The 27,282-nt window shown below is 44.3% G+C and overlaps 2 protein-coding genes across 2 annotated transcripts; one reads left to right on the plus strand and one right to left on the minus strand.

Annotated features, from left to right (window-relative positions):
* Positions 1-15,730: 15,730 nt before the first annotated feature.
* LOC123111938 (phospholipid:diacylglycerol acyltransferase 1) lies at positions 15,731-23,020 on the plus strand. The gene is made up of 6 exons (XM_044532821.1): positions 15,731-16,491; positions 18,753-18,975; positions 19,107-19,390; positions 20,524-20,851; positions 21,806-22,071; positions 22,254-23,020. Exons 1-6 carry the CDS (start codon positions 16,007-16,009, stop codon positions 22,735-22,737), a joined length of 2,070 nt encoding a protein of 689 aa, XP_044388756.1. The 5' UTR covers positions 15,731-16,006; the 3' UTR covers positions 22,738-23,020.
* Positions 23,021-25,886: 2,866 nt separating this feature from the next.
* LOC123116159 (uncharacterized) lies at positions 25,887-26,729 on the minus strand. Its single transcript, XM_044537158.1, has one exon. The coding sequence runs from the start codon at positions 26,570-26,572 to the stop codon at positions 26,105-26,107; it is 468 nt and encodes a 155-aa protein (XP_044393093.1). The 5' UTR covers positions 26,573-26,729; the 3' UTR covers positions 25,887-26,104.
* Between the last annotated feature and the right edge of the window lie 553 nt (positions 26,730-27,282).

Here is a 27,282-nt window from a genome sequence, read left to right on the forward strand (position 1 = left end):
CACCGTTTCGTTGAGGTGTTCCAGGCGGCGTGAGCTGTGAAACGATTCCACATTTCTTTAAGTGTGTACCAAATTCGTGACTTAAGTATTCTCCTCCACGATCTGATCGTAAGAATTTTATCTTTCGGTCACGTTGATTCTCCACCTCATTCTGAAATTCCTTGAACTTTTCAAAGGTCTCAGACTTGTGTTTCATTAAGTAGACATACCCATATCTACTCAAGTCATCTGTGAGAGTGAGAACATAACGATATCCTCCGCGAGCCTCAACGCTCATTGGACCGCACACATCGGTATGTATGATTTCCAACAAGTTGGTTGCTCGCTCCATTGTTCCGGAGAACGGAGTCTTGGTCATTTTACCTAAGAGGCATGGTTCGCACGTGTCAAACGATTCATAATCAAGAGACTCTAAAAGTCCATCGGCATGGAGCTTCTTCATGCGCTTGACACCAATGTGACCAAGGCGGCAGTGCCACAAGTATGTGGGACTATCGTTATCAACTTTAAATCTTTTGGCATCTACACTATGAACATGTGTAATATTATGCTCGAGATTCATTAAGAATAAACCATTGACCATCGGAGCATGACCATAAAACATATCTCTCATATAAATCGAACAACCATTATTCTCAGACTTAAATGAGTAGCCATCTCGTATTAAACGAGATCCAGATACAATGTTCATGCTCAAACTTGGCACTAAATAACAATTATTGAGGTTCAAAACTAATCCCGTAGGTAAATGTAGAGGCAGCGTGCCGACGGCGATCACATCGACTTTGGAACCATTCCCGACGCGCATCGTCACCTCGTCCTTTGCCAGTCTCCGTTTATTCCGCAGCTCCTGCTGTGAGTTACAAATATGAGCAACGGCACCGGTATCAAATACCCAGGAGTTACTACGATTACTGGTAAGGTACACATCAATCACATGTATATCAAATATACCTTTGGTGTTGCCGGCCTTCTTATTCGCTAAGTATTTGGGGCAGTTCCGCTTCCAGTGACCCTTCCCCTTGCAATAAAAGCACTCAGTCTCAGGCTTGGGTCCATTCTTTGACTTCTTCCCGGTAACTGGCTTACCAGGCGCGGCAACATCTTTGCCGTCCTTCTTGAAGTTCTTCTTACCCTTGCCCTTCTTGAACTTAGTGGTCTTATTGACCATCAACACTTGATGTTCTTTCTTGATTTCAGCCTCTGCTGACTTCAGCATCGAGAACAATTCAGGAATGGTCTTTTCCATTCCTTGCATGTTGTAGTTCATCACAAAGCTCTTGTAGCTTGGTGGGAGCGACTGGAGGATTCTGTCAATGACCGCCTCATCTGGGAGGTTAATGTTTAGCTGGGTCATACGGTTGTGCAACCCAGACATCTTCAGGATGTGCTCACTGACAGAACTGTTTTCCTCCATCTTACAACTATAGAACTTGTCGGAGACATCATATCTCTCGACCCGGGCATGAGCTTGAAAAACTAGTTTCAGCTCTTCGAACATCTCATATGCTCCGTGATGCTCAAAACGCTTTTGGAGCCCCGGTTCTAAGCTGTAAAGCATGCCGCACTGAACGAGGGAGTAATCATCAGCGCGAGTTTGCCAAGCATTCATAATGTCTTGGTTCTCTGGGACGGGAGCGTCACCTAGCGGTCCTTCTAGGACATATTGTTTCCTGGCAGCTATGAGGATGATCCTCAGGTTCCGGACCCAGTCCGTATAGTTGCTGCCATCATCTTTCATCTTGGTTTTCTCTAGGAACGCGTTGAAGTTCATGTTGACATTAGCGTTGGCCATTGATCTACAAGACATATTTGCAAAGGTTTTAGACTATGTTCATGATAATAAAGTTCTAATCAAATTATGAACTCCCACTTAGATTAGACATCCCTTTAGTCATCTAAGTGTTACACGATCCGAGTCGACTAGCCCGTGTCCGATCATCACGTGAGACGGACTAGTCATCGTCGGTGAACATTTTCATGTTGATCGTATCTTCTATACGATTTGTGTTCGACCTTTCGGTCTCCGTGTTCCGAGGCCATGTCTGCACATGCTAGGCTCGTCAAGTTAACCCTAAGTGTTTTCGCTGTGTAAAACTGTCTTACACCCGTTGTATGTGAACGTAAGAATCCATCACACCCGATCATCACGTGGTGCTTAGAAACGACGAACTGTAGCAACGGTGCACAGTTAGGGGAGAACACCTCTTGAAATTTTATAAGGGATCATCTTATTTACTACCATCGTCCTAAGTAAACAAGATGCATAATACATAATAAACATCACATGCAATTATATAGTTGTGACATGATATGGCCAATATCATATAGCTCCATTGATCTTCATCTTCGGGGCTCCATGATCATCTTGTCACCGGCTTGGCACCATGATCTCCATCATCATGATCTCCATCATCGTGTCTTCATGAAGTTGTCACGCCAACGACTACTTCTACTTCTATGACTAACGTTTAGCAATAAAGTAAAGTAGTTTACATGACGTTATTCAATGACACGCAGGTCATACAAAAAATAATGACAACTCCTATGGCTCCTGCCGGTTGTCATACTCATCGACATGCAAGTCGTGAATCCTATTACAAAGAACATGATCTCATACATCACAATTCATCATTCATCACAACTTCTGGCCATATCACATCACATGATCAATCGCTGCAAAAACAAGTTAGACGTCCTCTAATTGTTGTTGCATCTTTTACGTGGCTGCAATTGGGTTCTAGCAAGAACGTTTTCTTACCTACGAATCACCACAACGTGATTTTGTCAACTTCTATTTACCCTTCATAAGGGCCCTGTTCATCGATTCCGCTCCAACTAAGGTGGGAGAGACAGACACCCGCCAGCCACCTTATGCAACTTGTGCATGTCAGTCGGTGGAACCGGTCTCACGTAAGTGTACGTGTAAGGTTGGTCCGGGCCGCTTCATCCCACAATACCGTTGAGCAAGAAAAGACTAGTAGAGGCAAGTAAGATGACAAAATCCACGCCCACAACAGAGTTGTGTTCTACTCGTGCAAAGAGAACTACGCATAGACCTAGCTCATGATGCCACTATTGGGGAACGTTGCAGAAAATTAAAATTTTTCCTACGGTTTCACCAAGATCCATCTATGAGTTCATCTAAGCAACGAGTCTGGGGAGAGAGTTTGCATCTACATACCACTTGTAGATCGCGTGCGGAAGCTTGCAAGGTGATGATGTAGTCGTACTCGACGTGATTCAAATCACCGATGACCAGCGCCGAACGGACGGCACCTCCGCGTTCAACACACGTACGGGACGGGAGACGTCTCCTCCTTCTTGATCCAGCAAGGGGGAAGGAGAGGTTGATGAAGATCCAGCAGCACGACGGCGTGGTGGTGGATGCAGGGCGTCACAGCAGCAGGGCTACGCCGAGACTACGAGGGAGAGATGTAACGGGGGGAGGTGGAGGCGCCAGGGGCTGGTCTGTTCTCCTCCTCTCCCCCCCACTATATATAGGGGTGCCAAGGGGGGGGCGCCGACCCTAGTAGATGAGATCTACTAGGGGGGCGGCGGCCTAGGGGAGGTTTCCCTCCCCCCCAAGGCACCTAGGGGTGCCTTCCACCACTAGGACTCCTCCTAGGGGGAAACCCTAGGCGCATGGGCCTATAGGGGCTGGTGCCCTTGGCCCATGATGGCCAAGGCGCACCCCCTACAGCCCATGTGGCCCCCCGGGACAGGTGGCCCCACCCGGTGGACCCCCGGGACCCTTCCGGTGGTCCCGGTACAATACCGATAACCCCGAAACTTGTCCCGGTGCCCGAAATAGCACTTCCTATATATAATTCTTTACCTCCGGACCATTCCGGAACTCCTCGTGACGTCCGGGATCCCACCCGGGACTCCGAACAACATTCGGGTTTCTGCATATACATATCTTCATAACCCTAGCGTCACCGAACCTTAAGTGTGTAGACCCTACGAGTTCGGGAGACATGCAGACATGACCGAGACTCTCTCAGTCAATAACCATCAGCGGGATCTGGATACCCATGATGGCTCCCACATGCTCCTCGATGTTGTCATCGGATGAACCACTATGTCGAGGATTCGATCAAACCCCGTATGCAATTCCCTTTGTCAATCGGTACGTTACTTGCCCGAGACTCGATCGTCGGTATCCCAATACCTTGTTCAGTCTCGTTACCGGCAAGTCACTTTACTCGTACCGTAATGCATGATCCCGTGTCCAACACCTTGGTCACATTGAGCTCATTATGATGATGCATTACCGAGTGGGCCCAGAGATACCTCTCCGTCATACGGAGTGACAAATCCCAGTCTCGATCCGTGTCAACCCAACAGCTACTTTCGGAGATACCTGTAATGTACCTTTATAGTCACCCAGTTACGTTGTGACGTTTGGTACACCCAAGGCATTCTTACGGTATCCGGGAGTTACACGATCTCATGGTCGAAGGAAGAGATACTTGACACTTGCAAAGCTCTAGCAAAACGAACTACACGATCTTTTATGCTATGCTTAGGATTGGGTCTTGTCCATCACATCATTCTCCTAATGATGTGATCCCGTTATCAACTACATCCAATGTCCATAGTCAGGAAATCAAGACTATCTGTTGATCACAACGAGCTGGTCCACTAGAGGCTTACCAGGGACACAGTGTGGTCTAAGTATTCACACGTGTATTACGATTTCCGGATAATACAGTTATAGCATGAATACAAGACAATTATCATGAACAATGAAATATAATAATACTTTTATTATTGCCTCTAGGGCATATTTCCAACAGCTTCATGGCTAAAGGCCCCAAGGTAACACACACCGAGTATGTTGATTTCAATAGTGATGAAGATGACTTGCTAGGTGATGATGATTTACTTGTAGACAACTCTAGTGATGAATACTATGATGAAACATCAATTAATCATGCTAAAATGAATGAAAATGATTAGGAGAAGATTGAGCGTCTAACTAAAGAACTAAACACTCTTAAGTTAGCTCATGAAACTACTTTAGAAGATCATCGAGAACTTTTAAAAAATCATGAGAAATTACGCTTTGAAAAGCTCAATCTTGAGCAAGAGCATGAGTTCTTAAAGGCCATCAATGATGATCTTCGGAAGAAAGTTCTTCTTAAATTGCCAAGCATTTACTCTTGTCTACTTACATGCCACAAGTAAAGTCTAGCAACAAGAACAAGAAAGATTCTTCTTCTAGTAGTAACATTAATCATGCTAAATCCAATATTGTGGCTTCTAGTAGTTCTCTTGATTTTACTAATGATTCTCTTAGCCAATTTACACTTGAGCAAGAAAATAACTTATTGAAGGGAATTATAGAGAAAGGTGTTTACAAAAGCCTTGCTGGAAGTAAACAATTTGAGGAAGTTGTACGCAAGGAAGGAAGGCATCGGAAGAATCAAGGTGTTGGTTTTGAATGAAAGTTCAATGCCAATGGAGTTGAGTGGGAAGAAGATCAATACCCCAAGACGAAGTTTGTTCCTCAACAAGCGAAGTATGACCCTACTTCCTTCAAGGGGACACAAGCTAAAAGGCAAGGACAAGCTTCAAGAAGAGATTGATGCATTTGAAGATGCTCTGAAGGCCTTGTTCAAGTCGGTTCCCAAGACTACATTGAGTTCTACTTCATCAAGTACATCTACAACTCCAAGGATTCCCATCAAGATGATGTGGATCCTGAAGAAGAAGAACTAGAGAGTTCTTGAGGGTGACTCCGCCAACATACTTCACTCATATTTATTTTGGCAAGGACAAGTACAAACAACTTCCACATCTTGCACTAGTTCAAGGAGTCACAAACCCTCTTGTTGGTAAGGCAAGGGACAAGGTAACCTAATGCTTTCATGGACATCATCATGTGTGTGCTTCACTCTATGTCTATGGATATCCTTGTTTGTTCCTTGTGGGACTAACCCGCGTAGGTATTGAAAGTGCAACTCACTCCAATGGATTGCTTCAAATGATCTACATCAACAATGAGCATCCACATCAAGATATCTACATGAAGTCATCATCGACAAAACCCAAGGTTAGTTGATCCCTCTTAGGGGGGATATCACATCTAGGGGGAGCTTTACTCTACGAATTGAATTAAAGCAACTCTAATGGTGTGAACACAACAATGCTTTATGTAAAAGTGGTAACCCCACTTGTGCTTAAACGATGAGTATGACCTATGATCAAATGTTCTCATTTGACTCCTAAGTCAATATACTCATATATAGATGACCTAGTCATTGCCAATTGCTTGATAGATGCTAGAGTGATTGTGCATGCTTTGCCACATATTTCATTTGCCATTTTATTGTGTGAGCATGTTGGTTGCATACCTTTTCTCATTCGAGGACATCCATTTGTTGCTTTGATTGTTTGGAATTTCTTCTTTTTGCCAAATGGATGGACAAGAATGGCTAAGAACTCCCTCTAGCTGTCTATGCTTTTCTCTTCTCAAACTCTATTCATGTTGCATCACAAAGTTTGATCTACGTCAAATTCAAACCCTCCGTGTGAGGAGCACTCGGAGTCCCATTTTGTCATAGACTTAAAACTTCCAAAACCTCACTGTGTATTTCGGTCTGACCGACTCCTCCATTTCGGTCACACCGAGTTCACTAGGTTGATCAAGTTTCAATCTCGGTGCAACCGATTAGAACCTTTCGGTCTCACCGAGTTGCAGTAACCGCTTGCGATTCTGCATCTCGGTGCCACCGAGTTGTTCCACTCGGTCACACCGACAGTGTCAGGATATAAATACTGATGGGCCAGATTTTGGAATTCACTTCAAAACCCTGTCGCCCGCGCATGTCCTGCTCTGCCTCTCGAGTCTCCGGATCGTAACCTCGTCGCCAGCGACCTCCCGCCGCCGGTCTCCGCCGCCGTCAATGGATTTCTTTGCCAACGTTGCCGCCGTAGCAAACTCATTGCCAAATTAGGGTATGAGTTTGACCCCTTGTGCACTCCTTTTACTTCCGATTCTACGCATAAGGTCAATGCCATGTTCTATTCCATGTATGAGATCGATCCATCCACAGAGAATCTCCATTAGACTAGATTTGAATTGAAAATTTAGGGTTAGGTTTCCGCCGGACTCATCTCGGACCGATCGAGTTGTAGGAATCGGTTCCACCGATTTGGCTTAGGACAAAGCACAAGTGATTTCCGGTTGACCAAAAATTGCAAATCGGTGTGACCGTACTAGGACTTTGTGAAACCCTAGCAAACTCGGAGTCACTGAACTGTGCCTTAGTCTGACCGATTCCACATGTTTAGACTCCAAAGTTGCTTCAGTGTCACCGAGTTTGTAAAATTGGTAGCTCCGAAATGCTTCCTGTAGAAAACTAAAATGAAGTTTTTGACTCATTCCTTTTGCAAAAACTCTGCACTTTGTGATGCTCATCTACTCTACCTCATCTACATCTATTCACAAGGATAGTTCTCAGTTTGCTGTGCAGAATGTCTGACCAGAGTGATAGCCAAAACAAGTCAGCAGAGCAAGTGCACATGAGTGAGGGCACTAGTCCCTCCAGTAGTTCTGATGATGGCAGCAGGAGCACTCCAAGCAACTTGCCGAAGGCAGCAACAAGGACAAGGAAGAAGAGAACCTCAAATTCAGAGGATGAGGACTATGTGGCTGCTGAGGAGGAAGTTAGCTCCAAGAAGAAAGTGCTGAAAAAGGAATATGGAACTGCTGCTGCAACAAAACCTGGAATGCAGAAGAAGGCACCTGCCAGGAGAGTTCCCATGTCAAAGGCCAGAACTTCCACTCAGGAAACTATGGTCTTCTCACTTGAGCCAAAAGCAGGTGATGAAGGGAAAAAGAGGCTCAGAAAAACAACAGCTAGAGCGATTGGAAATCCTTCAATGAGGAAGGATTTTGAAAGTGAAGAGGAAGAGGAAGAAGAGGTTGTTGCTCAAGCACCTCCTGGAAAGGCACGAAAGCTGATGGGGGATGCCATCAAGTCTGGGGCAGCTCCTTCAAAGCCCAAGACAGCCCCCAAAGCTCTAGCTCAAGCTCCAAAGAGAAGTACCAGAAATATACCTGCTACAGAGAAGAACAAGGCCCTAGTGCCTGAAGCTGCTGAAGAAGCTGAACCCCAAGTGCTTAGAAAGCTCAAGCCCAAGATTCCAGACCACAATGACAATCATCCAATGGCTGAAAATATGAAGGAAAGAAAAGATTCTGGTCTCAGGAAGTGGAGAGACAAGCTGATCCTTATGCTGTGAGGAGGAGGACTGCAGTGGACTACAGGTTCCATACCAAAGAGCAACCGGATTTCTATGAGACAATATTGCTGGACAAGAAACCCATAGTCATGATATGAGATGGGTGGACTAGAAATTCATTGATGCTAATGCTGATCATTTCCCATGAGTGCATGAAAGCTTCAAAGCTAATGGTGTTGATGACTTTGTTGGTCAGAAGCTCACCAAATGGAATGATGAGCTCATTATGCAATTCTACTCAACAGCTCACTTCTATTCAGATGGAAGAATTGTGTGGATGACAGAAGGACAGAGGCACCAATCAAATGTTGATGAGTGGGCTAGGCTCATAAATGCCCCTGAAGAAGAAGAACATCAAATAGATGTGTATGCTGAGAAGAAGAAGGATCACAACACCATGGCCAATATGTATAAGGAAATTCCATATGAGGCCTTGGAAACACACAAGTTTGGATCAGTCTACTATCTGCTATCTGGTTTGGCCACTATAAACACTATTTTGAGGCACACTTTGTTGCCCAAATCTGGAGATCACAGGATGATCAGAGGCCATTCCATCAACTTGACGCAGTTGTTTGATGTTGTGCCACAGAAATTCAAGGTCATGAGCCTGACTGTAGAGACAATCAAAAGGACAGCAACTGACCAGAAAAGATCTTCTGGATATGCTCCACACATCCAAGAGCTAATCAATTCCAAGATGAAGCAAGGAGTGTATCTTTTGGACAAAGAACACCTTCCTTTGCTGCCTGAATTTGAGGACAACACAGTTATCATGGATGCTAATGATCCATCCTCAGTTGCAGCTCATGAGAAGAAGGAGAAGGCCAGGGCAGCAAAAGCAGCAATGATGCCAAGTGCAGCAGAGGCTTCAGAAGTCTTTCTCAAGTCCAAACAAGACCAGCTTGGGTTTCTGATTCAGTAAATCCTGAGGGTTAGAAAGGACTAGCTACCCTGACTCAGAACCAGGAGAGCTTGGAGAGGATAATAGAGACAAAATTCTATGATCTAGACTTGAAAGTAATTGAGATTCAGACAGCTATTGAAGAACTCCAGGAAGAAGCTCAGGAGAAAAAGGGCAAAGCTACTACACAGATGTTCCATAGGGTGCCTAGGGCACAGAGGTTTGCAACAGTGCTAGTGACAGACACTAGAGCTACAACTTCAGCACCTGCAACCACAACTCCTGTTGCCCCTCCAGTGGCAACCCCTCCAGCTCCAACAACTTCTACAGAAGCATTCGTCCTTGGAGTCATCTCAACACCACCTCCCGAAGATCAAGCCTAGAGAGAAGCATAACATTATGCATTTTCGAGCTTTTTGGTAACTTGTTGCCAAAGGGGGAGAAAGTGTATAGATCATAGGCTTCGGAGAGAGAGAGAGAGAGAGAGAGAGAGAGAGTTGACTCTTTTTGCTACTTATTTGCTTTGCTTGCTTGTTTGAGATACATTATGTCTGTGTGTGTGAGATACTTTGTATGATCATGTGCTTGATCATATCACTCTTTATGCTTATGCTTGGATGTTGACATTATCTATCTCATGTACGATCATCCACTTTGCCTTGGTGATGAGTGCTTGTTCTTATTTATTATCATTTTGAGCGCTCCACCAAGATGTATGTGACATGAAAGAGGAGTAACTGATGATCCTAACAGATTGTGCATTTGCAATCCAAAGCAAATTTTAACAATGCACAAATTTAGGGGGAGCTCTTACTTATCACATACTTCTAAAAGTGACAATGTACTTTAATTCTTATTATCATTTGTCGAAGCTTTAATCTATATGTTGTCATCAATTACCAAAAAGGGGGAGATTTAAAGTGCAACTAATCACTGGGTGGTTTTGGTAATTCTTAACAACATATAGTTCATTGAACTAATGCTATTTCAAGATAATCATTTCAGAAAGTTCGATGTTTGGCATGGCATGGATTAGATATGCAGACCCCTCAAAATGCAAAGGACATATATTGGCAACAAGCTCAAGACTACATTTTCATTTTAGTGATCCAAGATCACATTGAGTCCATAGGAAAGCCAATACTATTAAAGGGGGATGAGGCGTTGCTTGATGGCTTACTTGCTCAAAATGCTTAGTGATATGCTCCAAAACCCTCAATCACTCTCCCATTTCCACATTTGTCCTAAACCTAAATGTCAAACTCGGCCCCACCGATTTGATCTACCCGGAGCCACCGAGTTTCATTTGACATAGCCACTGCCACAAACCCTAGTTACTTCGGTCTCACCGATGGGGATCTCGGTCTCACCGAGATGGGATTGCAAACTCTTTGTTTCCTTTTTGCAACATTTTGGTCTCACCAAAATGAGCAAATCGGTCCCACCGAGTCTGCATCGTGAACTCCATGTTTCCTTTTCGTAACACTTCGGTCCCACCGAAACACTTCGGTCCCACCGAAGTGAGGGAATCGGTCCCATCGAGTTTGCCTGACCAACCCTCTGTGTACCTATTGCTGAAATCGGTCCCACCAAGTTTATGCGATCGGTCACACCGAGATTACGTTATGCCCTAACCCTAGCATATCGATCTCACCGAGATGACTATATCGGTCCCACCGAAAATCCTAACGTTCACATTTTGAACTACATCAGTCTGACCGAGTTTGCTGATTCGGTCCCACCGATTTTGGGAATCTGTGTGTAACGGATAAATTTTGTGTGGAGGCTATATATACCCCTCCACCCACTCTTCATTTGTGGAGAGAACCATTAGAACAAACCTACACTTCCACTACTCATTTTCTGAGAGAGAGGACCACCTACTCATGTGTTGACGCCAAGATATTCCAATCCTACCATATGAATCTTGATCTCTAGCCTTCCCCAAGTTGCTTTCCACTCAAATCATCTTTCCATCATATCCAAATCTGAGAGAGAGAGAGAGTTGAGTGTTGGGGAGACTATCATTTGAAGCACAAGAGCAAGGAGTTCATCAACAACACACCATCTATTACCTTTTGGAGAGTGGTGTCTCCTAGATTGGTTAGGTGTCACTTGGGAGCCTCCATCAAGATTGTGGAGTTGAACCAAGGAGTTTGTAAGGGCAAAGAGATCGCCTACTTCGTGAAGATCTACCCTAGTGAGGCAAGTCCTTCCTGGGTGATGGCCATGATGGGATAGACAAGGTTGCTTCTTCGTGGACCCTTCATGGGTGGAGCCCTCCGTGGACTCGTGCAACCGTTACCCTCTGTGGGTTAAAGTCTCCATCAACGTGGATGTACGATAGCACCACCTATCGAAACCACGCCAAAAATCTCCGTGTCAACATTGCGTTTGCTCCCTCCAAACTCCCTCATTTACTTTCTTGCAAGTTGCATGTTTTACTTTCCGCTGCTCATATACCCTTTGCATGATTGCTTGAATTGTATTGTGATTGCTTGACTTGTGCTAAGTTGCTAAAATCTTCCAAGAAGTAAAATTGGGAAAATGTTAAGTTTTTATTTGGTCAAGTAGTCTAATCACCCCCCTTCTAGACATACTTTCGATCCTACAGCGAGTCGACTACAATTGTAGTGAGAGACATGGTGAACGTGGGTTACGCAGCAGTCAGAAGGTGCATCCAAGCGGTGTTTGGCCCAGGGATGCAGGGGAAAAAATGACAATGAAGGCCTTCACCGTTGACGGAGGAAATGATGGGACTGTTACCCATTGGGGTTTGCGGCGTGTCACAGGTGATCAGTCGTGGGGGTCGTACATAAGGTTTCCAAGCAATCCCAATAACTCAATGTTTGGTCAGCCGATGGTGTATGTGGAGTTCGTATCAGTCACTGATGTTGCCGGATGTAGTAGCAGGGGTGGTGAGGTTGAGTTGGCCATCACATCAGTCCCTAGCGTCGGCCCATCGGAACCGACGGGCAGCCAGCCTGTGTATGACACATGATATTGGTCTACAGCCGTTGACATGAGCGAACACGTGGCGGGATTGACAGAGGCGCTAGATGATGACGATCATTCTTCCGCGTCTTCGGACTCAAGCAAAGAAGAAGATGTTCCTCGAGGGCGATCGCGGCGGCACTGCAACTTGGGTTTTTACAGGATATGAGCATCACCAATGAATTTCACTTTGTTTCTGGCCTAGAAGCGGGGAGCCTAGAGGTTGGGCAGGTTTTCCCAGACAAGAAGTCTGCTTACCAGGCAATAGATAGCTATGCAATCGCCCTCCATCGCCAGCATAGAGTGAAGCAGTCTGATAAAAAAGAGTTGAAGGTCATATGCATCCACTCCGCGAAAGGTTGTCGTGGAAGATTTCTCGCTAGACTGAAGCCTCAGGTATGTCATTCATGGCATATCACAAAAAAAAGTGGAGCATAGCTATGAGCAAACTGGGACTCTTTCAAATCACTGCAATGTGACTGCAAGATATGTGGCACAGAAGATGAAAACAATTGTGCAGGAAAGTCTCAACATTAGTATTAGACTAGCCACAGTGGGAGTAACTTCGGTAGTAACATCGAGTCCAACTCAGCAAATTTGCTTACGTGGCAGTGAGTTAATGAGGAGAGATGTAGTACCAGTAACTTAGCTAGTTACTGTACCATCACATGTCCCAATGCAATATGAGTCTATAACTTAATAAATGAAGCTTTGCATGTTACCACACTTATGTTACTACCCACTATTGAGGTAGTAACATAGTCTAGGGATATGTGTATGTTACTAGTGTATGTTACTCTCCATTGTGGCTAGTCTTAGGGCTTTGCAAAAAGATGTAGAAGATCAAATTGGCTTCCTTGTCAGCTACATCAAGGCTAGGCATGCAAAGGAAAAGATATTCCAGAACTTGTATGGAACCTATGAGGAGGCCTATTCTTATGCCCCCATGATGCTTCATCGGATAGGAAGTGCTAATAGGGGGACTCAAGTTTGGCGGAGAGAACATCCAAACCCAATGAACCCCGGTGAGCTAATCCTGAACCTCTTATTCTCGGCATTCGCCCAGACTATACAAGCCTTCAAGCATTGTTGCCCGGTATTATCAGTTGATGGTACCTTTCTCACTGGAAAGTACAAGGGCACACTATTGGTGGCAATTGCACCAGATGCAAATAATCAGCTTCTTCCTATTGCATACGCACTGGTAGAGAGCGAGAACAAAGATAGCTGGTTGTGGTTCCTGAGCTGCGTGAAGATGGGTGTCGTGAAAGAGCGTGGAGGTGTTTGCATCATCTCTGATCGCAACACTAGATTATTGAGCGCTCTCGATATAATTAAGGAGTCGTCAGAAGAGTGGGGGTGGTCGGATCTAGAGGGAAGGTGGTGCATGAGGCATTTGGCAGCAAACTTTTACTCCAAATTCAAAAACATGAATTGGTTCAAGTTATTCAAGAGGATGTGCATGCAGAAAATTGAAGATGAAATGAATGCGATCTGGGCAGGTGTCAATGGTGAGATCGAGCGCGCGACCTTGCCGTAGAGAGAAGACCGGAGGGGTCGTAGGACGCCCATAAATTTGAGCCAGTGGATCCGCGAGAATTCCACTGATTTGTACAAGTGGGCGTAGGCTCACGACACCGGGGCTCGGTATGGAATAATGACCAACAACATGTCAGAGGTGTACAATGGTGTTCTTAAAGAGGTGAGAGCCTTGCCTATCACAACCCTAATTGAAGAAACTTGGAACCGGACCCTGTCATATTTTGCAGACAGGGTCATCGTCGCCAATGCACAAGTTGAATTGAATAAGCCATGGTCTGAGAAGATGCAAAGACATCTGGACGAGAAAGCAAAAAAGTCCCAAAGCCATGGCTGCAGGAAAGTGGACGCACTTAGGAATAAGTGTGAGGTCAATGTGCGAGCCAAGTACGTTAAGGGTCACCACAGAGGATAAAAAAAGCAAGTTGTCACCCTCGGCCCAACGTCCTGTGAGTGCACTTTTAACAAGCCCAAGCTTGAGGGCTACCCTTGCAGTCATGTGCTCCCAGTTGCTATTGCCACAATTCAGTTCTCGCAACTTTATATACTTGCTTTATGACAATAATAAATTATGTAATTTTTATTCGATGTTGCTATTGCTACAAGTTGAAATTGCTAACATGATTTGTGTTGAACATTTCCATAAAGACTGAAATTGAGGCCAAAAGAATTGTTTTTTACAAAAGTACTTCAGTTGTGAATAATACATTTGTTTCTATCGACACCAATGTCCGCTTTCAGTACACATTTCATCCATCTTAAAAATTCCCTTCGTATATCTACAACACAATGACTCCTAATGTTAAGGTTGACATGATACGAGCACAATGTCAAGGCCATCTGTATTGATCCGGTGCCCATTCCCCACCACTATGTAGACGCCGGTCTACAGGTGCATGATGTTCGTGCGGGACTGCACATGCCAGGACAGGAAGTCATTTCTTTGCTATTGCCGCCCAGGAACAAAATGCATACGAGGGCATATGAAAGTTGTTGGATGACCGGAATACGTGCTGAAACTGACTATCCATATAGAACAAATGAATGATGCATGCGTGTTGAAATGCGATGACGTCTCATGGCGGGAGTTCCAGTCGCAGTCATGAACCATAATCATCACGCACGACACAACCTGAAAGTCGTCATGGTGCATGGCGTGGTTACTCGTCACCTAATTGCACCCTAATGACATGTTCCTTGGGGTAGGCGTGCTAGGGAGCGACAAAGGCAATGAGATGTCACCTAATGAACGAGGAATCGTACAACCATTAGATTATCGCCAACAGGGAGAAGGAGGATCATCATTTCAGAAGAAGGACGATCTTGCTAGGATCATTAACAAAGCGAGGTGCATGGGGTTTTAAGGGCGGTAGAAATATTTACAAGAACACAAGTCGGTGGATGATTGGACATGCCAATTGATAACATGCTAGCTTTATAAAAACTTATATGTGGCATTTGGAGTAAAAGCTTTCCCTCATGGCTCATGCTACCCAGATATCCCTCGCGTCTGGTTAAAGCCGCCGTTCTAGACAAGATATAATTAAACCTTAAAATTTGCGACTAGTAATATTTGTCAAAATTTTAAAACAGATACTTAAAAAGCGATGTACTCCCTCTATCCCACAATATAAGAGGTAGTTTTTCAAGCGTTGGATTCCTTAAATAGTTGATGAATATATATTTAAAAGAATCTAAATTATTTTAAGTCCATTATTATATGAGAATGGATCGTGCTCTGCACCTTCATGCAATGTACAGTAAATGGCAAAAGGAAAACCGTGCCAACCGAAAGATCACGTTTTAGTAAAAACAAAACCCAGAAAGATCACGTTTTGGCGAGGCTCTGCTCTGGTTGGATCGCCATTATCATTTCTGCAAGCTACGCCGGTCCCGCTTCACCGTCCCCGTCCTTGACTGCCACCCGTGGGCCCCACACATGTTCCAATCAATAGAGGCAGGCGAACTCCGCCCCCACCACCTCACCCGCACCGCGTCTTCACGAACCACAGACCCGTCCCGTGCCACCGGGCCCACGTAGGCAGGCACTCGTGGCCAGCTCGGCGCACGTACATCGGGCGCAGGGATCGCTCCGGTGCGGCGCGACGGTCGCCTACGGCCTCGAGCCTCCTCCCTCTCCCGACCTCACAAACGCTAGCCCCGCGAGGCCGCCCCGCCCCTCCCGACCTCGCCCCCTCCGCCTCCTTGGGCCCCGCCGCCGGCTTAGGGTTTCGCGGGCCGCCGCCGGCGATGCGAGTGCGCCCGCGCAGGTAGCCCCGCCCCGCCCGCCGATCCCATTCGCCCGCGCGCGCCATGTCGCTCCTACGGAGGCGGAGGCAGCAGCAGTCGCCGCCGCCGCCCTCGCCGGGCGACGACAGCAATGGCTCCGACCACGACGACAAGGACAAGGGGAAGAAGCCGGCGCAGGAGCAGCCGTCCTCCTCCGCCTCCGCGCCGCCGTCCAAGGAGGCCGGCCGGCGGGCCAAGGGCAAGTGGTCGTGCGTGGACAGCTGCTGCTGGCTCGTGGGCTGCGTCTGCTCCTCCTGGTGGCTGCTGCTCTTCCTCTACAACGCCATGCCGGCCTCCTTCCCGCAGTACGTCACGGAGGCCATCACGGGCCCGCTCCCGGACCCGCCCGGGGTCAAGCTGCAGAAGGAGGGGCTGCACGCCAAGCACCCCGTCATCTTCGTGCCGGGGATCGTCACCGGAGGGCTCGAGCTCTGGGAGGGCCACCAGTGCGCCGAGGGGCTCTTCCGGAAGCGCCTCTGGGGCGGCACATTCGGCGACGTGTACAAGAGGTCGCTTTCTCACCTGTTAGGTGTTGCATTCGCATCCGTCGCGTGTCCGTTAAGTCTCTACTTTGTTTGGTCGTTATTAGGGCTGCTTTAGTAATCCACGCTAGGATCCTTTAATAGAATGAGTCCCATGTTATTCTTTTTGGCTTGCTTTGTTGTTTGTCGAGCTTTTGGGAATTGTTTTGGCAGAGTTAGGACTTCAGGACAGCAGTCTGATTCCATAGGCTGTCAATCCCTCGTGTTCTCTAACGCCCTTTCCGTAGATTTCTTTTATATCTTATTAATGTATCTGAGCTGCAGGACTAGAGGTTCGTTCCAGATCTTCTGAAATCTGGGTCAGGCTGCATGATCCCTCAAAATGCCAAGGTGCTCAGTCAAGAACTGGGATTTAGGTGCTCAACAGAAAGTTGGTTCCAAATTTGGATAATTTTTATTACTTTCTTGATGGTTGTTTTGTTACCGTGGAAGGATTATAATTCTTGGTAATCTGAACTTGATTTGTGTTTCTTAAGCTAGTTTTGTACTGTTTAATTGTGTAAGTACTTGGATATTTATATGAAATGTTGGGTGTGACAATCACTTTCAGCTGCCTTGAAATGCTGGTTTTTCTTGCTAGCATGGGAGCAGGATTTGAGTGGGCAAGATGTGACTTCGAGAGCTGCATGGAGTGCACATGTTTTAAAACTAGGCAACATTGTGTCCCCCACTGGCTATGAGGGGATGTTGATATAGGAAAATTCTTGTACAAGAGAAATCTAGATTATGTGTGTTCAGGTCCTTTAGGAGAAATTACAATTTGCATTAGACAAAGCTTTTGATGTAGTCATGGGATGCCTTGTACTCCCTCCGTTCCTAAATATAAGTCTTTGTAGAGATTTCACTATGAACCACATACGGATGTTTATAGATGCATTTTAAGTGTAGATTCATTCATTTTGCTTCGTATGTAGTCCACCTAGTGAAATCTCTACAAAGACTTAGTAGATATTTACATCTGACTGTTTCATTATTTATTATTTAAATACTCCTTTTCTGGAAGGTATATGTTGCTTACTTTCTGGTGAGAGTAATAACGTGATCCCTGAACAGCATACCTGTTATTCCTTCTAAGCCTTGTGTTGGTGAGTTATCCCTATGTAGGAAAAGTAGATCACTAACTTTGCATTGAAGTAACTGCCTTTATTTACAGTCACATTTTGGCAGGGGCGGTAATCTTGGTGCTCTGCTTGTTTGCAGAACTTCGGATTCTACAGTGAAATATCTGTTTAGAGAAAAAGGGAAATATTTAATAAGCCTAATTTGAATCCTAAAACCTATATGCTGGAAAAAATAAGTAATGCAGTCTTTTAGTGCCTCTTGGAAAATTAGCAATCTTGTTCAGGGGCTTGTGTGTCGTGCTTTATATGACCTTAAAAGTTCAGCGCACTAGCAACTTCTTGTGGGATTAGCTGTTACTTCCTCTGTAAATTAATATAAGAGCGTTTAGATCACTAAATAAGTGACCTAAACGCTCTTATATTTGTTTACGGAGAGAGTACATGGTATGTGGCATTGTATGTACTTTGTCGTAAATACCTGCATTAAAACGTCAGTCTGAACAAATTTAATATCCTGAACCCTGTTACCAAGAATGAAGTTGATAGTTTACAAGTAGAAGCAGAGTCTAAGGGCCAGTTCTTTTGAGCAATTCTTCCAGAATTGACCCCCTCCCCAGCTTCTCCCAGAATTGCCACTTAATATTTTTTTACAATTCCTAGCTAATTAGACCTTAACTAGCTAGGAATTGTAAAAAAATATTAAGTGGCAATTCTGGGAGAAGCTGGGGAGGGGGTCAATTCTGGGAGAATTGCCCAAAAGAACTGGCCCTAAATTTCTCATGGCATAGCTTCAGTCTTGAAACTGAAATATCCATGCAAAGCTAGATGCTATACTGCTCCCTGTAACATGGATTAACCCGAGAGTTAGTTTCACTTCATTTGATGCTGTATTATAGTCACTACTGCTAAGGTTACATGTTACAGAGTTTGTTACTTTTGTTTTTTAGTTTATTATTTTATCTTTTCCAACTCTTTCTACTGAAGGGGCTTTTGCCTAGAATAGGTGCTCTTTATGTTTTGCCTGCAGTCATCAAAACTTACTTATCATAAGTTGGTTATTGTACTATTCTCCTTCATTTTGCTAGAGCACTCTTTTAGGTATAGTTATGCACTATCACAGACCTGCTTCTGCTTGCAATCTCTTTAATCCTCTTGAACATTTTTCAGGCCTTTATGCTGGGTTGAACATATGTCATTGGACAACGAAACTGGATTAGATAAACCAGGAATAAGAGTTAGGCCGGTCACAGGCCTTGTTGCAGCTGACTATTTTGTCCCTGGCTATTTTGTTTGGGCGGTCCTGATTGCCAATTTAGCTCGGATTGGATATGAAGAAAAGAACATGTACATGGCTGCTTATGATTGGAGGTTATCATTCCAGAACACAGAGGTAACTTTTTTGCTTGTACAATATGAAGTATGACAGAGTCCTACATCATTAGCTATATATTTTCTTTGTTATGTGAATGCTACTGATATAGGATGATCTGTCATGTTTCTAATTTAAATCACCATCTGCAGACCCGTGATCAAACATTGAGCAGAATAAAGAGTAACATTGAGCTCTTGGTAGCAACTAATGGTGGAAATAGGGCAGTGGTGATCCCACATTCCATGGGAGTTCTCTATTTTCTTCATTTTATGAAGTGGGTAGAAGCACCTTCTCCCATGGGTGGTGGTGGTGGTCCTGATTGGTGTGCAAAGCACATCAAAGCTGTAGCAAACATTGGTGGGCCTTTCTTAGGAGTTCCAAAGGCTGTTGCTGGGCTTTTTTCATCTGAAGCCAAAGATGTTGCTGTTGCTAGGTAATTCAAGTTATAAAAGTTTGGTAGCTGATGTTTAATGTGCCTACTGAAATCATGTTATTTGTCGTAGAATTACAATTCAACAAACACCCACGCCCACGCACATTCTGAATTATGCTTGTCAGTTGCCCACAGGATACTGTGTGTGTGCTTTAACCCGTAGTGGCGAGGACATCAAGTCATCTAACTCTATACTTTTATTCTCACGTCTTACTCATGCAGAGCTAATTTGTAACGATGGTAATAAATGATGGCAAGTCATTGTTGAAGTCGCGACTGCATGATTGCACCTATAGTATGATATGACCTTAGTGATTAACCTGTTTCTATGATAAGGACAATGGGGCCAAGAAGTACTTGATCTAGTTTAGAAGTGTGAAGCTGCATTGCATAAAATCATTATGTACTATCTGATAACAGTGGTTCCCCTTTTGATACCTTTTGAGGTGAATTTCAAGAAAACATAATATTTCTGACCATACCAGTGATATGATTGTTCTTTACTGAATGATGAATATAAACATGATTGTTCTGACTTATTTTTCACAATGGAGAAGTACATGCTGGTATTGGTCATTTCAATTGTTTTGAGGCTGGGTAGTTGATAGCGCCTAAGCTAATGATTGCACCCATGTTATAATTCTAAGCAGTCTAAGCAATTCTTTGTTTTGTTTGTATCCTTATCAATTTGTTCTAAGCAATTAAAGTAATCATGCGGCACATATCTAGGTGTTTCTCTGTTAGTGGTGCCATTCATCTGTTAATATGGTTCTGTATTTGCAGAATCCTTGCCATGTTCTTTACAACCAGTATATATTGTATTATGTTGTTCATTGTTATGCCAGTCTAATGGCCATGATCCCAAGTATGAATCTCCTATCATGCACATCTAATAGTCTTTTGTTAGTCACACAACACTATCATGCATAAGGTATTCTGTTGCAAACAAGATACAAGTTCCAAGCTTATGTAACCTTGCTGTATTAATCTACTTTGATGGATAGACCATGGTATTAGCATGGTCGTTGTTCATTTTTAGAAATGCTGTGGGTGGTATTAGCATCCTGCCGTTCTTTTCCTTATTTGATTAACAGATAATTACCCCTCCTTAATATTATGTCATTCATGTACAGAGCTATTGCACCAGAAATGCTGGACTCTGATTTTCTTGGACTTCAGACCTTGCGCCACTTGATGCGAATGACCCGTACATGGGATTCAACAATGTCGATGCTCCCTAAAGGTGGTGACACTATTTGGGGAGGTTTGGATTGGTCTCCAGAAGATGGTTTTGAGTGTAAATCCAAGAAGCGGAAGACCAATGATTCAGAGGTTTCTAAGGATGTTCATGGGGAACCTGTTGAAGTTCATCCAGAGCCTGTGAACTTTGGAAGGATGGTATCTTTTGGAAAAGATGTAGCGGAATCTCCGGTTTCAAATATCGAGCAGATAGAATTCCGTGTGAGTATTCAGAAGCATAACATAAAGCATACTAGCTTATATTTACTTACGACCATCATACATGCAAATTACTATTTTCCTAGATCTGTGGTATTGTCTTTAGTTAGTCCCTCCTTTCCAAAATAATTGAAGTACTAGGATATTTCTAAGTCAAAATTTTCTAAGTTTGACCAAGTCCATAGAAAAATCCGCAATGATCTACAGTTTTAGATATATATATAATACGAAAATATATTTCAGAAAGAATTTGGTGAAGTAAATTTGGTTTTGTAGATGTTGATATATTTTTATATATACTCAGCCGAACTTAATGAAGTTTGACTTGGTGCAATTCATATTTTTGAACGGAGGGAGTACTTGTAATAATTAGCATTATTCTTATTCCAGAAATCTTTGATCTGATATGTATTCAGTTTGTTAGTTGCACTGTTATTTTGTTAAAACTTCATTAATTATTCCAGTGGAACTCTTTTATTTGACAACGATCATTTTATATCACATTATAATCGAACATTGTCGGCTCAAACTGTAGCTCGTTCATTGTTTCAGCAAAACTCGTATGCAATACTCATCATTTTGTATTGCGTTATGATCTACATTGTTGGCTTAAATTGTAGCTGGTTCAGTCCTGATTCCTGAAGAAGTGACTGTTTGTCTAAGAATTTGCTCCTGTTTAAGCCTTCCCAGTTCACCACATGAAGCTCTTGATTTACCTTTTTATGGAAGATAGTGTGATATATTTAGTTGTCTTTCTATATACCCCCTCTGTAAAGAAATCTAAGAGTGTTTAGATCACTAATAGATCACTACTTTAGTGATCTAAACACACTTATATTTCTTTGCGGAGGGAGTATATGACTATATGTAGAATGAGTTCTTAACTTCAAGGTGAGCTGTGAGCACCTTGTGGTATACTCTCGATGTCGGAGAAAAAACTTATTATTGTCATTTCAGGATGCTGTCAAAGGTAATAATCTTGCCCATTCAAATACATCATGCCGGGATGTCTGGACAGAGTATCAGGAATTAGGGTGGGGTGGAATAAAGGCAGTTTCAGACTACAAAGTTTACACCGCAGGCTCTATCATAGATCTTTTTAACTTTGTTGCTCCAAGGATGATGCAGCGTGGTAGTGTTCATTTTTCATATGGAATTGCTGATAACTTGGATGATCCAAAATATGGTCACTACAAGTATTGGTCAAACCCCTTGGAGACAAAGTAAGAACCTTTTGCCAGCGTTCTCATTTTAATTCAGTTACCTACATTAGATTTTTTTTCCCAAGAAAACATCTTCTGTAAAAAAGATCTGCTGCATGGTGATCATGCATACAAAAGCTTGCAAATATTGTGTATTATTTTTGTTGATTTATGAATGCTATCTTACAACCTTTCATTTGCAGACTACCAAATGCACCTAAAATGGAAATATTTTCGATGTATGGAGTAGGCATTCCGACCGAAAGAGCATATGTCTATAAATTATCCCCACAAGCAGAGTGCTATATACCCTTTCAGATAGACGCCTCAGCTGAGGGAGGGGATGAGAATAGCTGCTTGAAAGGTGGTGTTTACATGTCGAACGGTGACGAGACTGTTCCAGTTCTTAGTGCAGGGTATATGTGTGCCAAAGCATGGCGTGGAAAAACTCGCTTCAACCCTTCTGGCAGCAAGACTTACGTGAGAGAGTACAGTCACTCTCCGCCTTCAAATCTCCTGGAAGGCAGGGGCACACAGAGTGGTGCACACGTTGATATTATGGGGAACTTTGCTTTAATGGAGGATATTATCAGGATTGCTGCTGGGGCAACCGGTGAGGAAATTGGTGGTGATCAGGTGTATTCTGATATATTCAAATGGTCCGAGAAGATAAAGCTGAAATTGTAGTTAGTAGGAAATCACGTGATTCGTGGTGACGAAGCAGATTTTACTCTGGTCGAATCCTATTAATTTTGATTTGATAATGTAATGGTTTTTGCTCTGACACTGGCGTTATTGTGAAACCGCGGTGTATATTAAAATGTATAGATGCAAGGTGTGATACTTTTGTAGGTTCCTTTGTTATGATGATAAATATTGTGCAATTCATTTGCATCTTCATCACTTGTAACATTCATTTGTTATACTTCCGTAGTTTCCTTTATGATGATGAGAAATATTTTGCAATTCATTTACATGTTTGTCGACTATAACATCCATTTGTTCATCAAGGCATGACCTTTTTCTGTTTGAAACCCAAGTGACTAAGATATGATTACTAATAATATTCTTCTTATTCCCTCAAAATAATAATAATAATATTCTTCTTACATTTATTCTCTTCTACTCCACTCCGATAGGGCTATGACTATATGAAGGGCCACCCCCCTATATTATCTGAAATTATATAATCTTTGTTAACATAATGTGATTTAATTGCGGGAAGTTTGTACGGAAAACATATTTCATTCTCTAGTTCAATTCCACCATAAGGAGAAATATTGTGCAATTTGTTTTTATGTTCATTAGTTGCAATATCCATTTGTTGATCAAGGCAGATTTGTGCGGTTCCTTTTTTCAAAAAAAAGGCAAAGCCTCCCGCTGCTCCCGGTATATGCATCTTGATAAATACAATAATGATATAATTAAAATAATACCAAATATTGATACCCAACAAATTGGCATATAGAAAGGAAAGAAAATATCTGAGGCGACCAAGCAACATGTGACCTAACGATGGATGTGACTGCGCGACAACACCTTCAAGATGGAATCATCGCTCACACACTAATGTTGGCTGGTCAAACCACATGGTCAAACCTAGGGCTATTACTGTTGAAATGGAATTTCAACCCAACATCTTCAACAAGGAAACCGATGTGTGGACATTGGCGTTGCCTGACCTAGTCAGAAGGTTAAATCACGTGTTTTCCTTAGAGGAAATGCAATCTCGAGGATTGCGTCGCGCCCGTCGCCACAACACAACCACAAACCATTTGTCTAGTCCAAAAGCTGGGAATGAATCGAACTATGATTTGGGTTGTTGAACTTTAAGGGAAGGAAAAGTACTTATCCATTATTATGCTCAACGCCATTCAATAATGGAAGCCAATAGCTAGCATACACCCCCTAGGTGGTGGCCAGAGCGGACGGTTGTTTTCCCAGCTAGCGTCAAACGAGCAAACGAATGTCCATGCGTTCCTTCCCAATGGCCTTCCAAGCGAACGATCGAAGGGCCCTCCTCTACATATCATTCACCGCTTTCCCCCTCCCAACAACCTTTTTTTTGCCATGCTATGGCAATGCTACCAGCAAAAAAATTCATGTTGCCATGTGTGCAAGGATTTCCATGATGCACGTGCTACCTCTTCAGTAATTGCCATGCGGGAAGAAGAGGATTGCTACGGTACAACAAAAAAGGAATTGACATCCTACATCATGAGAAAGTTGCCACAAATGTCCATCATGTTGCAAAGGGGAGAATTCTATCCTACCCAAGACGAAAATTGCCATGATATAACATGGAGAATTCCATGCTACAACAGAGAAATTGACACACATGTCTTAAAAAAATTCCCATGCTCTAGATAAAGATTTGCCATGACACAACTAGAGAATTTCCATGGTGCCGTGCGAAAAGTTGCCACATGTAAATAGTGTAAAACGCACAGAATTTGTCATGCTATTACATTGACAATGTGTGAAACCTAAAGAAACACATAATTTTTGCTATGTTATAGCTGACATAATTGTCATGTGCAAAAACAAAAACAGAATTTACCAGGTTCTAGATAACTACTTCAGGATTAGAAAATGGAGAAAAGCGCAAAAATTTGGGCCTTTCGCTATTAGTGAGTATATATTTTTCTTGCAAGTTAAGCTTTTGCAAACTTTGACCAAGTTTATAAGAAAAACTATTTATATCTGCAATATCAAATATATATATTGGTGGATTATGGATGGGCTTAGGCCCATATAACACAATAATCCACGATTAATCTCTAATGCCCATGAATGTGCACGTCAAGTGGTGGGCAGTTTGATGGGAAGTTTAGTACCGTACTGCTACAGTAAGAAGAGTGTGACCTCTTTATAAGGGCTGCTCTACCACTTGCTATCGGGAGCTTGGCAATAGAAGTTGTACACGCGCGCTCCTCCTCCGGCGTCCGTCTCACCACGTCTCGTCACGACGCGCGCCGCGGCTTGCGGGTTGCGCCGAAGCTTATTTTTACCGGTCAAGAATGGTTAATTAATCTCGGATTAATTAACGAGTCACTTACGGAAGTGCCACTGTCCGAGACGTTGGACCGTGAGCTGTTCGCGGACTCGATCATGAGCATGAGCTCAGGCCCATCTACCCGCTATATAAGAAGGTGCTGGCCAGTGGAGTGAACCCTAACTCAGTTCACTCACTCCCTCTTGCACAATCCTAGCCGTTATCTACTGTTCTTTTCTCTGTGCTTCCGGCGACCCATCCCGACGACCGTGTGCACGGTTGGTCGGGAGAGCAGGTGCCACCGGAATCCTATTGTTCGAGATCCTGCCCGAGAGAACGACATTAATGTTTTTGGGGAGCGTCTCGACGCGACTGCTCCCGTCCGTCCCCATCTCCGTCCGCCACTGCTTCCCCTGCATCGACTCCATGGCTGACGACGAAGTCGCCAAGAAGAAGGCCTCGGCCGATGCCGAGGCTGCCGCCGCCTCCGCCGCCGTCGCGTTGGCCTGACCAACTGGAGGGTATGACTCGTTTATCCCCTATTTTCTCGTGCATGTGCTAGTCGTATGCTATTCATAGATGTTTCGATTCTATATACTGTACGTGCTCACATGCTTAGGTATCGGTATGAGATGCATACTGTATTCGCCATGCTTATCATTTACTCGTGGATTAGATTGGTAAAAATGTGCTAATATTTCCAACATATAAAATATGAAACAACATCTTATGATGCATATATGTTTGGCATTTTAGTTGTAAATGTTTTTCTCTACAAACTTGATCAAAATTTGTGAAGTTGGACTTCTCAAAAAATCTGTATGCCCTGCATCATGAAACGGAGGGAGTAACATTTAGGTTTGACAATTACTATTTCTAGCTCTGAAAACCTTTTGCTCCAAAATAAGTTGAAGCTTTACAAGACACATGTACACGTCAAACGAATACCTTCTCTCCTTGCTTGAAAAAGAAGGATGATCCATATTCGACAAAAAATAACAAAAATAATGAATGAATCAGATTTCCTATTCTACCCTACAGCCGGGGGCCATGATCGATCTAAGCCTCGAAGATGGTGTCGAGGGCGGGCCTCCACTGCCTTGGCCTAATCCTACAAAGCAGCGCACATTCAGCAGACTCATTTCCATCCTCGGTGCTCGCTGCTTCTCCTTCCGGGAAAATCCTTCTCCCGGACCTGCTGCCCTTGCCCTTGCCACCATTCTTGCCGGACACCAGCCGGCGGATGGCGTCCGCCTCCTGACCGCCCAGGCGCGCCCCGGCCCTCCCAGCGGGCACGAGGAGGTACACCTCGCCGGCGCGCAGGAACTCGTCGGCCGCCAGGGCTCGCAGCCGCCGCTCCTTGGCGGCGTCCCTCGCCTGGGCAACCACGTGCCCCGGCGCCTCGATCATCAGCTCCGCGACGCCGGCGTGCTCCTCCAGCCGGAACTGGCTGCCGTCCGGCAGGACGACCAGCGGCCCCGCGCGCTCTGCGTCGCCCGTGACGCACTGCGAGACCAAGTTACCCATGTATACCCGGACTCTGGTGTGTTGTGCTACAACGTGCTAGCAAATCTTGGTCTGGAGATCGATCTTGTGGTCGACGAGGAGCAAGTAGCACCGGAGTTTTGATTGGTGTTTATCCGACTCCAGGTGAAAGGAATCTGGAGATGGGTGTGTCCCCGGTGGGTGGCTTGCTCTATATAGCCGGAGGAGAGGAAGGCGGCAGGCAGGAGGAAGGTGGTCTTGTCCCGCTCAGAGCTGCACCGAGATGGACGTGGTGGAGATGGGGTCCAGCCGGCCGACTGGCCCATTCTACGGAGCGCGTGCGATTGGACGTAGCAGCAGCGAGAGTGTGAGTGTTTGATACGATCCACTTCGCGCGGCCCAGCGCCGAACACGTCAACACAACGGGCGCAGAGCCTCACGAACGAGCTGCCTGGTCTTTGGAGTGGGTGTTGTTCCAGTCAGAAGTCTCCGTCGGCTCCAAACCCAAACAAACACATCGTGTTGAACTGCTAGTTTAATTTAACGTGCTCTGGATCTGTCACCACGATCGGGTCAGTTTGATCGCTTCATCAGTACAGTTTCTAAGGGCGTGTTTGGTTGCCGTGTGCAACAATGCCAGCATCACATACACTTCTTTACTCAATCTGGTTCTGAAAAAATAGCCTCATATGCGACATCTGCGAGTTGTTTGGTTGCTTGCATATGGACTTCCTGCATTAGGAAATCAACTT

This window comes from Triticum aestivum, chromosome 5B (assembly GCF_018294505.1).
Source record: "Triticum aestivum cultivar Chinese Spring chromosome 5B, IWGSC CS RefSeq v2.1, whole genome shotgun sequence".
NCBI lineage: Eukaryota > Viridiplantae > Streptophyta > Magnoliopsida > Poales > Poaceae > Triticum > Triticum aestivum.

Bases quoted from the DNA above. Each gene is read 5' to 3' on its own strand.
- LOC123111938 (XM_044532821.1), top strand. From the start codon at position 16,007: ATGTCGCTCCTACGGAGGCGGAGGCAGCAGCAGTCGCCGCCGCCGCCC. The intron at 16,492-18,752 runs GTCGCTTTCTCA...AACATTTTTCAG, and splicing joins TTCGGCGACGTGTACAAGAG to GCCTTTATGCTGGGTTGAAC. The intron at 20,852-21,805 runs GTGAGTATTCAG...TTGTCATTTCAG, and splicing joins TCGAGCAGATAGAATTCCGT to GATGCTGTCAAAGGTAATAA.
- LOC123116159 (XM_044537158.1), bottom strand. From the start codon at position 26,572: ATGGGTAACTTGGTCTCGCAGTGCGTCACGGGCGACGCAGAGCGCGCG.